This window comes from Dermacentor silvarum, chromosome 1 (genome assembly GCF_013339745.2).
Source record: "Dermacentor silvarum isolate Dsil-2018 chromosome 1, BIME_Dsil_1.4, whole genome shotgun sequence".
NCBI lineage: Eukaryota > Metazoa > Arthropoda > Arachnida > Ixodida > Ixodidae > Dermacentor > Dermacentor silvarum.
In genome coordinates this window covers 202,705,311-202,719,907 of record NC_051154.1, presented here as the reverse complement: position 1 = coordinate 202,719,907, position 14,597 = coordinate 202,705,311, and the positions used below count along the sequence as shown (strand labels likewise).

The 14,597-nt window shown below is 51.2% G+C and overlaps 2 protein-coding genes across 2 annotated transcripts in view; one reads left to right on the top strand and one right to left on the bottom strand.

Moving 5' to 3' along the window:
- The window catches only part of LOC119436432 (apical junction component 1 homolog), a 120,209-nt gene that overhangs the window by 76,494 nt on the left and 29,118 nt on the right, over nt 1-14,597 (top strand). The window lies entirely within an intron of this gene.
- On the bottom strand, nt 13,848-14,392 carry LOC119436653 (putative peptidyl-tRNA hydrolase PTRHD1). Its single transcript, XM_037703610.2, has one exon. It carries the CDS (start codon nt 14,346-14,348, stop codon nt 13,968-13,970), a length of 381 nt encoding a protein of 126 aa, XP_037559538.1. The 5' UTR covers nt 14,349-14,392; the 3' UTR covers nt 13,848-13,967.

Below are 14,597 nucleotides of genomic sequence, written 5' to 3'. Positions count from 1 at the left end.
ATTCAACTGCGTGCGTGCATGCACTTTTATTTTGCAACGTTGGAACATTGTAAGTGTGTTTTCGCTACACTTCCTGTGTATAGCGCGTAGCTCAAACACAAAAGAAAGCGCGGTTGACGTGGCAACCAGAAAGGTTCAATATTATTGTGACTCGGGGTCGGGGACGAGAGACAGTCTTGAAGCAGGCGAAGATGAGATGAAAACTTTATACAATATGTACAAATATGTACAGATATAGCAGGAATAGCAGGTAATAGCTGGTAATAGCTGCCATTAGCTGGGGATAGCTGGTCAAAGCAGTAAGAGCTGGTAAGAGCGCACCAAACCGACGGGGCGGCCGGTGGCGACTCTCTCGCTTAACAATGGGCCGGTTCCTCCTTAAATCCCCTTGGCGGCGGCTCCTCGTCGACAGGAGGAAGAGGGGACGGTTGCTGACGTCACTCGCGTCGCATTGTGTCGTCGCGTCCCCCTGGCGACTCGTCGACAGGACCCCGAGGGACGGGTGGCGATGATGGCCGGGGCTGCTTGCACGTCGGCAGGACACAGACGGGGCAGTTGCCGAGGTCCCCCGGCGCCGTATTGTGTCGCCGCCTCCCGTTGGCGACTAGTCGGCAGGACCCAGAGGGACGGGTGGCGATGATGGCAGGTGCTATGGCACAACAGCACCCCCGCCGCCAGACAATGCATCCAGAGGTCGAGCTGTCCGACGCAGCTCGGAAGAATGGATGCGCCGGTTGGGCGACGTCTAGGATGGTCTGGAGGTATCGGCTCTGCCGCTTTTGCCGCCGGTGGTCTTTTCTGCTGCTCGGTCCTGATAATGTCCACTGGAACGACCAAGAATCAACAACGCCAAACCACTCCGGCCAAAGCAAGCACCCTCCGAATGCTCTCCAAACCGCCAGACCAAAATCATCGAACAAAGCATTTTTCGAGATCTGGCTACGCTAAACAAAACAAAACAAAACAACAACAACAAAAAATCCCGAACAACACGAGGCACGTATCGGAGAGTGAAATTCGAAATACGGACCCCCTTTTTTTTTCTTTAATCGTCAATGCGTGAGGGTTTATCAAATCAGAATTGCGTCGCAAGCGATTCTCAACTGTAATGCGGGCGGGTTGGCAAAGATCAAGGCTGCCGAAGATGACTTAATTTTGCCCCCGAAAGCCGTGGCGCAAAGGCTAAGCGTAGCTAATCTATGTGCTCGGGCGCCACTTCGCAAAATACGGAACGAAATCCGATAACCACAAGAGCCAACCGAAAAAGCCCGCCGCTTTGTGCTGTCTAAATGCACTCGGCAAAACGAGCGCCACATTCTTACAGCACAGAAGCGGTTCTAACAAAACAAACAAAAAAAGATACTAAAACTCACACTAATGACACGAAAGCAAAGGTGAATCAAAATTATACACTGACACTTACAACTAACGCGTACAATACAAAAACAAGTCACAATCGAAATTAAGCATTTAGGCTTTTCCTAGCCTAGATATATGTAAAAACAACAAACGTGAAAACACTGACGATTTCTCTACTTGAGCGTTCAGCAATCAGGTCTCAGTAAAAATGATTAACAAACTAAAAAATGTTGGTGTCTCGCGAAAAGAAAGGACCAAAGCCTTATAAAATGCGCTCTTGGCCTATCCACCCTTTCCTACGCTCAACACGCGACTCAAACTTATCGCAAAAAACACTCAGAAAATTTAATACTAAAATGACATAAAACAGAATGCGCTTTCAAAGTACCGTGTTACTAATCACTTGGCGTTCGCAAACATGTTTTTAGACGCGCTCGTGCAGGTCGCCCATTCTCGGCCCTAAGCGTCGTCCAATCGCGACACCAGAACAAAATTGATTTGCCTGAAACATGTGCCAATTTCGACCCGCGGCCTCCAAATACTCGGAGAGCGGCTCCTTTACAGACCCGCGTGCACACCGCCTTTCTACCCGCTAGACACTTGCCTTTCTTTCCGCGAGAAAGTGAACGGCTATTGTAGCAGATTTTCGAGCATACCCGACGCTTCGCTATGTTCTTCTGCTTACAATGCCTTGACAACACTGAGAACAGGCGGCATTTGCGGCGTCTGAATTTCTGCGAAATCCTTTCTTTACTGACGCGCGTCACTCCTATTCTAGATTTCAGCAGCCGCCTGAGCTTCGGGTTCACCCTACTCTGCTTTTTCCTAACGGCTAGGCTGTTGGCGCGCTTCACCCGGCTCGTACCGCTGCCCGAGTCCGACTTTCTCGGCTTGCGCCTTCGTCGTTTGCCCTCGGCGCGGCTCGCAAAGCTCGCGGTCTCGGCACTTGTACTCGCAGGTGCCCTGCCTTCTTGTCGCAACGACATGGCTCCGGGCGGCAAAACCAAGCTAGGCTCGTGGTCGTCGTTAGATGTATGTGCCTCTGATAAGACATGACTGCATCTGACGCCATCTGAGCTAGCCGGTTCACCCTGCGGTCTCTTATCGACAGGCTTCGCCTTGTGGCTACTATTTAGATCAAAAGAGCCACTGTCGGCCACTTTTCTCAAAGCGGCCTCTCTAGACGGCGAAACAACATCGTGTTCGTGCCCGTCACATAGCGTGTGCGCCAATGGCACCACATCATCTCCTACACATCCCGACTTAGCAGCCATCTCAATGAGCGGTCTGTCCTCGACAAGATCGTCATTGTCGCTATCAACCTGGCCTTCGCAGTCGGCCTGACTTAAAGCGTCAAAATGCCTCAACAGAGCCATCTTTCCCTCATCATAGTGCCGATTCTCTGCATCAAGCAGGTGTTCCAGAACACACGAGAGTCTACGAGGGAGCAACAAGATCAACCGCTCGGACCAGAGGTCCCGGTTGACACCTTCTTTCTCGCAAACCTTTTCAAAGTCCGCAAGAAAAGTAACAATACTTTCGCCAGCCTTGAAATTGTGGAGATGGTATCGCGCTGTGCGCCATGCCCATATTTGAATTTCTCGACGGCGCTCTCGCCTTGCCGTTTCCTCAGGACTCTCGTGCTCCTTTCCCTCTAGCTGGCGCCTCTCACGTCTCTCGCGTTCCTTTGCCTCCAGCTTTCGCTCAAGAATCATCTCCCAAGCCTCGTCGGCTTCCTCGATCGTCACGTCCTCTGCTCGCATCACGTCGAGAATCGCTTTCCTTGCTTTTTCGGAGCCGGCGGAAATGCCCAACTCCTCGCAAATTTGAATGAGGTCCTGAACTTGGAATTCCTCCATCGCGATCTCGTTCCTCGTGTTGCTTGCCCACAAAATTTACCCTTACCTTAAACTAGGATCCACTATTTAAGGAAGGTAAATTCGTAATCCTAGCCAACCAAACAACAAAATACTCAAATCATAGCCTACCGACGAACAAAACACTCTCCTAACATCTGCCTGTGCTAGAGAGGTCTGGCGACCTGAGAAGCAAACATCGGGAACTCACCCAGCCAAAGTGGTTGACGCCGGTCAATCTGGTAGCTGCCATCGAGCGGTGTAGCAGGCGTCTTCGGTGCTCGTATCTCGCAGCTTGTCATCCGCTGTTCAGATACTGGTTCGCCAATCCCATAGCTGCCATCCACTATTGCGACTCGGGGTCGGGGACGAGAGACAGTCTTGAAGCAGGCGAAGATGAGATGAAAACTTTATACAATATGTACAAATATGTACAGATATAGCAGGAATAGCAGGTAATAGCTGGTAATAGCTGCCATTAGCTGGGGATAGCTGGTCAAAGCAGTAAGAGCTGGTAAGAGCGCACCAAACCGACGGGGCGGCCGGTGGCGACTCTCTCGCTTAACAATGGGCCGGTTCCTCCTTAAATCCCCTTGGCGGCGGCTCCTCGTCGACAGGAGGAAGAGGGGACGGTTGCTGACGTCACTCGCGTCGCATTGTGTCGTCGCGTCCCCCTGGCGACTCGTCGACAGGACCCCGAGGGACGGGTGGCGATGATGGCCGGGGCTGCTTGCACGTCGGCAGGACACAGACGGGGCAGTTGCCGAGGTCCCCCGGCGCCGTATTGTGTCGCCGCCTCCCGTTGGCGACTAGTCGGCAGGACCCAGAGGGACGGGTGGCGATGATGGCAGGTGCTATGGCACAACAATATACAACGGGGGCCAATCCATACGTATTTGCATCAACTTGTATAATTATACTTCGGCACATTGTAGCACTTTGTCTACGCTCTACTCTCCTTTGACAGAAAGAAATAAACAAGAAAAAAATAATAAACAACATATTCACTCGCTGAAGCTTGTATAAAAGCTTGCTACGAGTGGCCCACTATACTATCCTGAAGATGCGACTGAACGAACGGCGAAAGTTTGTCAGCAAAAAACAATGTTACACTATACGGTATATACGATCGTGGTTGGCACCTAAGGCAGTTACGTGCCTCTTGCTTGAAACTTCATCACATACGTATGGGTTTCCCGGAACAACATGTAAAGATGGAGGGGAGGGGCCATGTATTTACTGATACAAACCACGATAAAGCACAATGACGTACATTCGAGTACAGTAGAATCTCGTTAAACAGGACATCAAGGGACGCAAAAATACGCGCGTATCATATGTTCCGTTTAACAAGAGTTCCGTTAACTGAGCAAAATGTACAGCGGTGTAGCACTATACATACATGCCACACACCGCCTCAAAAATGTAAGAAATGTTAGGCATCAATAAGTGAATGTAGCAGCTAGTTTGTCCCGTGGTTTGGGCGCGGCCGGCGAGTTCTGGATTGACTATACGCTTCGTTAGTTTTGGTTTCAAGGAGGCATGCCGGCAACGTATCAAAGCAAAAACAGCTGCTCTTACTGCTCTACTCGGCTGCTGAATTAGCACGATGCCGTGCTGGTGGAGTCTGTAAATATCGAACGGGCGTCGGAAATTCTAGTTCTTATTGACTGCTCTCTGTAAGGCGTCGGAAATTCGGTCGTTCTTATTGCGGCAGTCTGAGGGGCGAGTAGTGTCTCTCCATGTTGTCCGGACTGGGCATGCCATGCATTAAGAATCTATCAAATTTTGGTTGCGTGAGTCTTTGTCACTGCTTTTTAAGGATGGTTTTCTGCATATGTGGAAGGCAGGTGTCGCGCAGAAAAGAAAAAAAAATCAGATCATGCCTTTTCTGAAAAAAAATACTTTATAGCTTGCTTCTGTGGGTCCACTTACAGAGACTGGTGCCAATTTCGGACTGAATCGTACAGGACGATTGCAACGCCCTATAGCGCCTTAGCGCGCGTGCCACTAAAGCGCCACGCGCGCGCGCTGCCATCTGTCGGTTCTCCTTCGCACCCTTTCACATGGGCCGATTCAACTTTCACGGCACGTGGCACCAGTAGCCAGAAAGAGTATGAAAAAGCGACGATGGTCGTTGAACGCAAAAGCGCGCGCGCGCTTTCAGTGCAATGCTCGCGCGCGCGTGCGACAGAGGTCACGTGCTACCTCCGTGAATTACGCGCGCTTTGCGGAGACGGCGATGGACGGGGCCCTTCAGCGCCTTGTCACTGCGAGTGTTCGCATCTCCGTCTTCTTGGAGCGCCTCCGCGGCAGGATACAACAGCGTGCCTTGTGCTTATGGGTTTTAACAGGCACGTCTTTGTGGCAGCTGCCGCAGCGCAGTGCGGGTGGGCTGAGCTTCTCCGGCAAGCAAAAGCCCAGCGAGAAGGTCGCTCGGCAGCATTCACGCGGAACGCCCCGACGCGCGCCACGTGCCTGCCATCTGAGGACAGAGTCGTCAATGGACGAGAGCCCCCGCGGTTGCTCTGGGAGCGCGTAGGGACTTTCCGAGCAACGTTGCCCGCTGGTTCATTGGAAACGCCAAGGAAGTTCCACGCTTGCAGGCCAGATGCACTCGCTCGATGGGTTGTCCTCGTTTAGGTGAATTTATGTTTCAGTCAAACACTCGAAGGTTCCCTCTAAATTAACCGCAATTAACGGTACACGTATCCCTTCCACCTGCGATATATGGATTAAATCTGCACGGCCCAGAAGTGGGTCCTGCTCTACAATGTTTTTGCAAACGAACTCGGTGCTGTTAAGTAAACAACATGGAGTGGATGAGAGACCGCAAAGCTTATGACTGAATAACGGGACGGGCCATGGCCGGAAAATGTAAATTATCATTTAGGGTCCATGAACACTGCCATGATACCCAGGAAGAAAAACGAAGAAGGCACAGCAGTCGCACACGAGATAGTCGTTTATTATAGGCGCTATATATTTAATGGCCTTTTATTTTGAAAGTGCATTGCATTGCTATTCCTGACAATTCCTCTGATGATTTCAAACACCTACAATTTCTCTGGAAACCGAGTAGTGGCGCGACATTATAAAGATTCCGCTGTAGAGTTCCGCATCAAAAATTTTACCTTCACAGATCTGGTTTCTCATACTTAAACTCTGTTCTTTTTGTAACGAACTAAAAACCATCCATTTTATTTTTTTTTCTTGCCGCTGCTTCTCCTCCCTCAGTAGAATGTACTTCCAACTAGCAATCTCGGCTTAAATTTATCGACATCAAACCTATCGTCCCTTGGTGAGTGTCCGTTTGGTGCCAGCCACGGGTCCGTTACAGCGGCTCTACGTAAGCTTATTGAAGCGTCCGGAAGGTTACGCTGCTAGGTGTGCCCGACTGTGGTGTACTTTAGAATTTTCTTATCGGAATTTTCGTTGATCTTAAATTACGCAACGTTCCCCTTTTTCTTCTTCTTCTTCTTATTATTGATTGATTAATTGATTATTATTTAGTCATTTCTTATTGTTGTGTGTACTTATCATCACTTCCAGGGCGGCTAATCGTCCTCGCGCGTATGAGCCCACGCACAGGTGTGTTTACATAAAAGTTCAAGTGAACATGGGGCGGCCGGCACTCCGTCGACATGGTTTGGGTTGCGCGGCGTCGGCCAGGCGGTTCGGCGGGACTATTTACGTGAGAGGCCTTGCCGTGGAGGCGAGACCGAGGGAGAGTGTAAGTCAGAGTCCAAGTGAAAAAAAAAAGGCGGGGGGGGGGGGGGGGGTTGCTGGCTTTGGCTACAGAAGGAAACCGCGAGAGCGAATATTTCTCAGCTGATGTCACAGTATATTTGTGTACCCGCCGTGGTTGCTCAGTGGCTATGGTGTTGGGCTGCTGAACACGAGGTCGCGGGATCGAATCCCGGCCACGGCGGCTGCATTTCGATGAGGGCGAAATGCGAAAACACCCGTGTACTTATATTTAGGTGCACGTTAAAGAACCCCAGGTGGTCCAAATTTCCGGAGTCCCCCACTACGGCATGCCTCATAATCAGAACTGGTTTTGGCACGTAAAACCCCATAATTTAAAAAGTATATTTGTGTGACACGGGGACCTCGCGCGGCGAGCCGCGCGCAGCCAAAAGTCAGTCACCACGCGAAAAGACTGTGAAGGGCCGCTGGCGCGTCGAGCGTCACGGTTCGAAACCCACGAGAACAGCTGTTTGCTGCCCTCGGCGCGCGTTCGCAAGGTGGCAGGGGAGTGCTGGTGTTTGCCTCCCCGAATTCCCGGTCGCCGTCCGCACTGCACCTGGTCTCGGCCCCGTCCGGTTCCACGCTCCAGAGGTTCGCGTAGTGGCGTGCAGCGACGCACCCGCGGCCCCCGTCCCGTGCTGCTCTCTCATCTTCAGCGTTTTGCAAAGGAGCGCCGCGGCAGCGCAGTTATAGATGCGTTCGGCTATATATATTGGACAGTCTATAAGCGTGCGGAGAGTTTGAAGGTGGGCGAAATGGTTATTCATGCTGAGGCAGGAAAACGTGAACTGCGGACGCGTACGCATTTGGGCTGGTTGCTTATGAGTTGAGCAGAAAACAGCGCAATGTACAGGACGCAAGGAATGGACGGACAATGGCGCTCCTTCCCAAGGAGATTTCACTTCTTACGAAAGAAATATCATTCCTATCGGAGTGCTTTCGTCTTATCACTTCCACGCTTGCTTCTTTTCTCTCTTTTCTGTATATATATTTTTTGAGCGTATACACTACCATATGCTGCTCGAAAGAATAAGCATTTGGTTGTTAGCACCGTTGTCTGTCCCTTCCGCTTGCTCCTTTTTGTGTTCACGGAAATCGTGCGTGACCCACGTGCAGAAACACGGCGCCTTGCGTCTTATGTTCTCGTCGTTCGTCGCATTTGTTGCGCTGTTCTTTCGGCCGCGAAAGGAGTGGCGGGCGTCCTTTCGGCTGCCTAACGCTGAAATCGCAGTAATCGAAGATAAGGTAAACGTGCCGTACAGTACACACCTGCTCATTCTATCCTCTTCCGACTCTGTGCCCACCCGCATAGACAACTTTCTTTCTTTCTTTTTTTCTTTTTTTTTTTTTTTTACAAGTTAAACAGGGAACGATAAGCTAAAATAATCTGGTCTAACATAAAGCTAGATGCAGGCAACACCATATGACAAGCGTGTAATAATTTTGTTGCCCCTGGTTCGCTAGGATATTGATACGTTCTTTGAGACGTACTACTGCATGCATCGTCGTCGACGACGAAAAATGAATATGTTGCACATTTCAAACGCAACTAGATGTTACGGCAATCCATGATGAAAAGTGAAGGCGAGGAACTGCCGTTAATGTGTTGAACCTGTATCTGTGTCTTTAGGAAAATAATAGACGCTTTTATCTAAACGAACTGGAGAAATGGCCTCTTTATCCACGCAAATATACATATATAGAGGTGCCGATGCGAGCATGTCCACGTGCAATCAGATCGAGAAAATAATTTTTCGGAATCGTAACAGAACGATTGGCAGTAAGAACTCACTTTAAAAAGGTGTGTCACTATATAGGATTATGGTGGTTTCTGAAGAGGTTATATAGACCTCCCCCAGGCCATAACGTCGTATTAGAAGAGCTTACTAGCGTGCAACTGCTGGCAGGCGCGCCGGATTCCATTAGTCTTAGCTGGCTGAGCTTTTTATCGTCGGGTACAGGAAAAGTGCCTCAGCCGCTGATTGTTGCTGCCACGAACAGAAGCGGCGCGACCAAGGATGTAACAAAAGCCTTTTTTTTTTTTTCTCGCGCCTGCGCTTGTTTACAAAAATAAAGCTTACCTGAAAACAAACTATACGGTGCCTCCAATAGACCGAAAGTATCCTTCGCGCGTAAAACCCCGTGGTTTTCATATAATTAGACTGTGATAAGCTGAAGCGTCATGAATGTAGCCAGAACTCCTACTATGTTTCGGCATCCCAACAACGTGAGCAAAAATCGTGTGCATGTAGTAAACTCGCATACGTGTATGTGTCGTCACGTGCTTGACAGTGTGTACAAGCTGTAAAATTCCGCCGCTCATCCTACACTGCCTCTCCTGAGCTGGCCAAGGGCGGAACGGGGTGCCACCAATTTGTCAGAAGCGAGCGCCTTTTCGTCCGGAATATTCGGCGCCGTACGAAAGCTTCCGGTCGGCGCGGTCTGTTGCTCGCCGCAGTATCAACTCGCGCCGAGAGTGGGCGAGAGCGAAGTGCACCGTGCAAGCACTCACTGTAGGAGTAACGGAACTGCCAAACGGATGATGTGCGAGCATCACGCGATTTCGGCGGCATGCATGTTCCCACGATCGTCTCCTTCTGCTTGTTTGCCGTATAGGAGATTGCGCCGCCTCAAGGTCGCTCACGTGACTGTTGGGAGCGGCTGGTCCAGAAGGGAAGTCATGAATAGACTTTACGGATACGCCCGTCTCAGACCCTGCCCGTCCGCCTCGGACTATGCACGCGATAAAACGAAGCGATAGTATGTTACTCATTTACTGCCTGATATATATTTCTGGCACATTTGGCATCGAGCAGTGCAACTTAAGACGGAAACGAGACGCGCGCAGCGCTATGAGCCTTTCGTCTCCGTCATAAGTTGCGCTGCACAATACCAAACGTACCGCGTATACCAACAATCACTAAACTTTACGATTTAGAGATATATTTCTCCCGCTTTTCAACATGCAGTCTTTACCGCTCTTTCCGCCCATAATTTCGTTCCCCCTGTCATATATAGTAATTCTTACATTCATTCACGACAAGTCACCATCTCTGAAATGGATGGAGTCACCTGTCGAGGGCAACGGTATTACATTCGGCTAAGCAGACGAGCTCTCCCGGCGGTGAACGGGTATCTTATATTATGGACTGCTGCTGGGGGGTTACAGCGGCGGCATACAAGAACGATGTTGCTCTGACAGGGGATGCCACGCCTGAGCTACAACTACCCTTGCAACGCATACATCTGCGATCAGCTTACGAAACAGAGAGGGCTATCTAGCTTAACGCAACTGAACCCTGCTAGCAGCGTTGGGTCGGTGGAAGAGCCTTTTCTTCTCTGCCGGGATGTCAATGAGATGAGGTTTACTGCTGCGGAATGTTATGCACGTCGGATCCTATCTGTCAATGTTGTGGGCGCTAGACCAAACGCGACGCGCTCGCATGCGCTCCTTCCTGCGCAATCCTACACGTCGGAGACGTCTCGGAAACTGACAGCGCGAGAGTACAGGTATCGCCGCAGAAGACGATCACGGAAGAGCGGAGTAGGCTAAGCCGGAAGCTCGCGGAACCCCGAGCGCTGCGTGGCCACTGCGAGAGGATATTATTCAGAGCAACCCCGCGTGAGCGACGGGCCATTCCCAGCCCGTTGAATATGCATCGCTGCTGTGCGATCAATCACTTTTGATGAGCGTGGATCTGAGCGTGGGCCGCGCGTGTAATGTACTCAGCAGCCAGCAGGAGCGGTGACAGTAGATGGATGCGCTGCGCAACGATAAGAAGCGCCCACTTCTGGTATTCGCGCACCTGCAGTGTTGATGAACATCGTCCAGAGAGTCAGTTAATCGAAAACCAAGTAACACACGCGCGTTCTGGTAAATCGACTTTTAACAGTGAAGTTCGCAGCACGAACAGAGGGGTTTTTAGGTGTTCAAAATAGTCCTTGCAAAGGCTTGCCCAGCCTTTGGGCCAGCAACGCAGGTAAACGCGCTAAGACCAGCGTGCGCGAGCCTTCGCTAGAACACTTCTAAAGGTCCTCCTGTTCGCCCTGTGAAATTCGCTATAGGATCCCACGTCAACATTGCACATTATGGTGTGCGCATACGCGCACGCGGAGTGAAACGCGCTCATTGTACGACCTGACTGCTTTGCGCTGTCATGTAGCCGTAACGTTGTTTGAGCACGCCGACATTCTATAGACGACATTACACCTATACTGCTACGTTAATTTGGCGGTGCTCATACAGGTGGCAATGACTGTCGGTTCGTGTTCAATGTGTTTCTTACGTGCTTCTTACCGGTTACTGTTCGGGACGAATACGGACGCCGTGAGAAAATCGGCGGCTTGCCATGCTGCCCAATCAACAGCCGGCTAAACCGCAACATACGAGGTGTTTGGAACTGCTCGGAAAACACACACACACACACAAAAAAAAAAAAAAAAAACAGAACTGTTGAAACGAGGTGTTTGGAGGTGTGGAACTGCTCGCCGAGCCACTTGGCGAGCAGTTCGACACGAAGTCCTCCCTCTTCCTTACTGCTTTCATCGACGTGATGATTCGATCGAATGATTGACAGCGTAGCCCATTGCTAGAGAAAACATACGTATTAGTCCTCACGTGCGTAGTACACCAGCGCGACCTTATCCTTACGCGAAACGCGTCCTACGAGCTCATGCATGAATGCCGGAAAAAACTTTCAGCAACGTGCGCAGGATCGGGGATCATCGCCAAAGTAAGCAGCTTCGTCTTCATTTCTCAATTCTAGCTGTAGTCGCTCGAGAAACCGCGGAGAGCCTCGGGAAATAAGAGGCGCGTGTAGGAGAGTGGTGCAGTGCTGGGGAGCTGAGTTGAGCCGCCTGCAGGGAGGGCGCAGCGGTGACGGTTGGAAGAGCCGCGCGGAAAACAGTACAGCCGGCGCAGTGGGAGGCGGGGGAGAAGTGTCGTGGTTTCTCGCGTTTTTCAAGATGTAGAGGCCGTAGAGACACCCAAACCGGCAATGCGACGAAAGTAAATGTTTCATGAAAGACGGAAGAAAAGCGCCGGCAGAAGCGAGGCGAAAACGTGCACAGACCGGCGGCACGGGCGAGCAGCCGGCGAGCTAGAAGTAAACGATATGGAAGCACGCTTCGCAGACGACGACGACTTCCCTTGTTCCCTTCGTCACTTGATCTCTCGCCGCCCCCGTCGTAGTCTGCTGCTCGTGAAGAGATGGAGAAGCTTTCTTCGCTCTCCCTCCCGACCGCGCGCGGCTTCCTGCGGCAGTGCGCCTTGGCAGCCAGCTTCGCGCTCGACGAACTTTACCGGGGGACTGCTCGCGGGCACGGCGGAAAGAGGGAAAGCGGTGCGTCGACTCGGAGAAAATTCGTCACGCCGAAAATCGTCCGGCAACCGTGCGTCCTCGTCTGGCCGAAAGTGCGTCGAAGCCATCTAGGAACCGCCGCGAAGGTACTGCCTGGTTTTGCGAATGGCGAACCAAGTACGAAGTACTTACGCGATAAGGATGGGGAACGAGTTCAAATCACACGAGTTTTCACGGACGTGATAGCAGCGCGAACGGAAGCAGCAGCAAGTTGCGTTGACCCGCCGCGGTGGCTGTCAGCTAAGGCTTTGCGCTGCTGAGCACGAGATCGCGGGATCGAATCACGGTCGCGACGGCCGCATTTAGATGGAGGCGAAATGCAAAAACACCCGTCTGCTTGCAGTGTAGTGCACGTTAAAGAACTGCAGGTGGTCAAAATTAATCCGGAGCCCTCCACTATGGCGTGCCTCATAATCAGAACTGGTTTTGGCACGTAAAACCCCAGCAAAAAAGAAGCAAGCTGCGATCCCCTCCCCTGATTAAAAAAATAAATAAAGAGAGAACAAAAAAATAAAAAAACAAAAACAGAGAAGGTAAGGAAGGAAGAAAACGGATAATAAAGAGACGTCGACGGACATGCTGAGTTGTGTCGACACCCTCAGAAAGTAATGGAAAGTTTTTAAATATATATGTAGTGTTTAGAAGAGAGGAAAAGGGGAGAGTTGGCGCAATGTTCTGCAGGCCTCAGTGCGGCTCAGCACCAACGCCGGAAACGATGCCCGTCGGCTTACCATTGCGAATCCTGCGAAAGTCCACCCACCTTCCCTACCTAAAACCACATAAAACGTGTGCATGGCGTCAGAGTATTTGGAAATACGTAAGAAATACACGGCATGTCGTGAACATGCGCAAAACAGGACTAGCGCGACGACTCAGCCGATCAGCACAGCCGAGAGGGCAGCGCACCGATCACCGCGAAATGCCAGCGACCGGGAAAGGAGCATTGCCTGCCGCACCCGGGGTCGTCGGCAGCGTATCGATTGCACCGGCGTCGGGTGCGACAGCGAGTAGACGCAGGAACACGCGCCCTGACCCCGCGGCGCCAGTGGCCGGGTGCCCTTTCGGACGCGTAGCCGTGGTCCACGCCCATCCCAGACTGCACGTCCTCCTCTCCACCTTTTCTCTGAACATCAAACGCCCCGTGACGCCCAGTTGTTGAGCGGTGCGGGTTCGTGGAATCGGAACTCTCCGCATGACATTTGTTCCCCTTGGTTTCTTGAACGACAGTACCACGTTTTATCTCACTTAGGCTTGGAAATTCGAAAAATGCTTGTGGATCTTCGAAAATGCCGTTTAGTCTCGGTTTGTATTGATTTTACCTGTGCACAGCTCGATGTTACTCTTTTTTTTTTTTTTTACTTTTGACAATAACTTTTTCCATTCATTAGCAGTAAAACATTAAATGTCAACCCCGCAAGACAAATGTTTCCGTCATTTCACATGCACCGTAAGTAGCAATAATTCGCAAGTTCTGCGTCAGTTTAGCGCTGACGCAGGCACACTAAGAAAACTATGCACTCTCGCTGGACACACAGTAGACTGACCCTGTATTGAAAAATACTTCAGAACTCGACATATCACAGGTCAGCTGGCTGGTCGGTGTTTATGTCAGCACCGTTGCCACGTAACAGCACACTTGTCGCTACTTGAACAGCTTAAAGTCCTTGAAGAAACTCTGAACATCGGCTTTGGCATACGGTTTGGTCGCGAGGCAGGTGGGGATGTTCTCCGGCTGCTCAGTCCACAGTTTGTGATCTATGCTGGCTGCCTGTAGAGCTTGAGATAGAGCGAGCAGCTTGGAGTCAGTCGGGGCCGCCAGTACCACCTTGTGCATGCCGTCCAGGTTTTCCGTATAAGCGATGGTGTTCGGGTCGTTTCCAAAAAAGTGCAGGGCCGCGGTGCAAGCATGACACGCCTGCGCTATTACAGCACCGAAGGGCCAGGAGAGTTCCGTGAGCAGATCGCTTCGAACTACTACGTACTGCACGAGCACACCACCACTTCTACTCGCGGGCGCCGCCATTTTGATCAAGTGCTTGTGGATTCGGCTGGCTTCGGATAGCCCAGCATCAGATCGACGGAAAGGTGCTGAAAATGAGCGAACGGCTCCCGCAAGTCGACGCGGCTGCCGCGCCATCTCTAGGGTGGACGGGAATCTATACCGAAAACACGGCGGCGAGCGGGCTTTTTAAATATGACTAGATAGCCTTAGTTTGGCACGCCTCGAGAGAAGGAAAGAACCTTGCTGCGGGTGAATTATTCTGCTTTTCTT

Excerpts from the sequence above, each read along its gene's own strand:
- LOC119436653 (XM_037703610.2), bottom strand. The coding sequence starts at position 14,348 with ATGGCGGCGCCCGCGAGTAGAAGTGGTGGTGTGCTCGTGCAGTACGTA.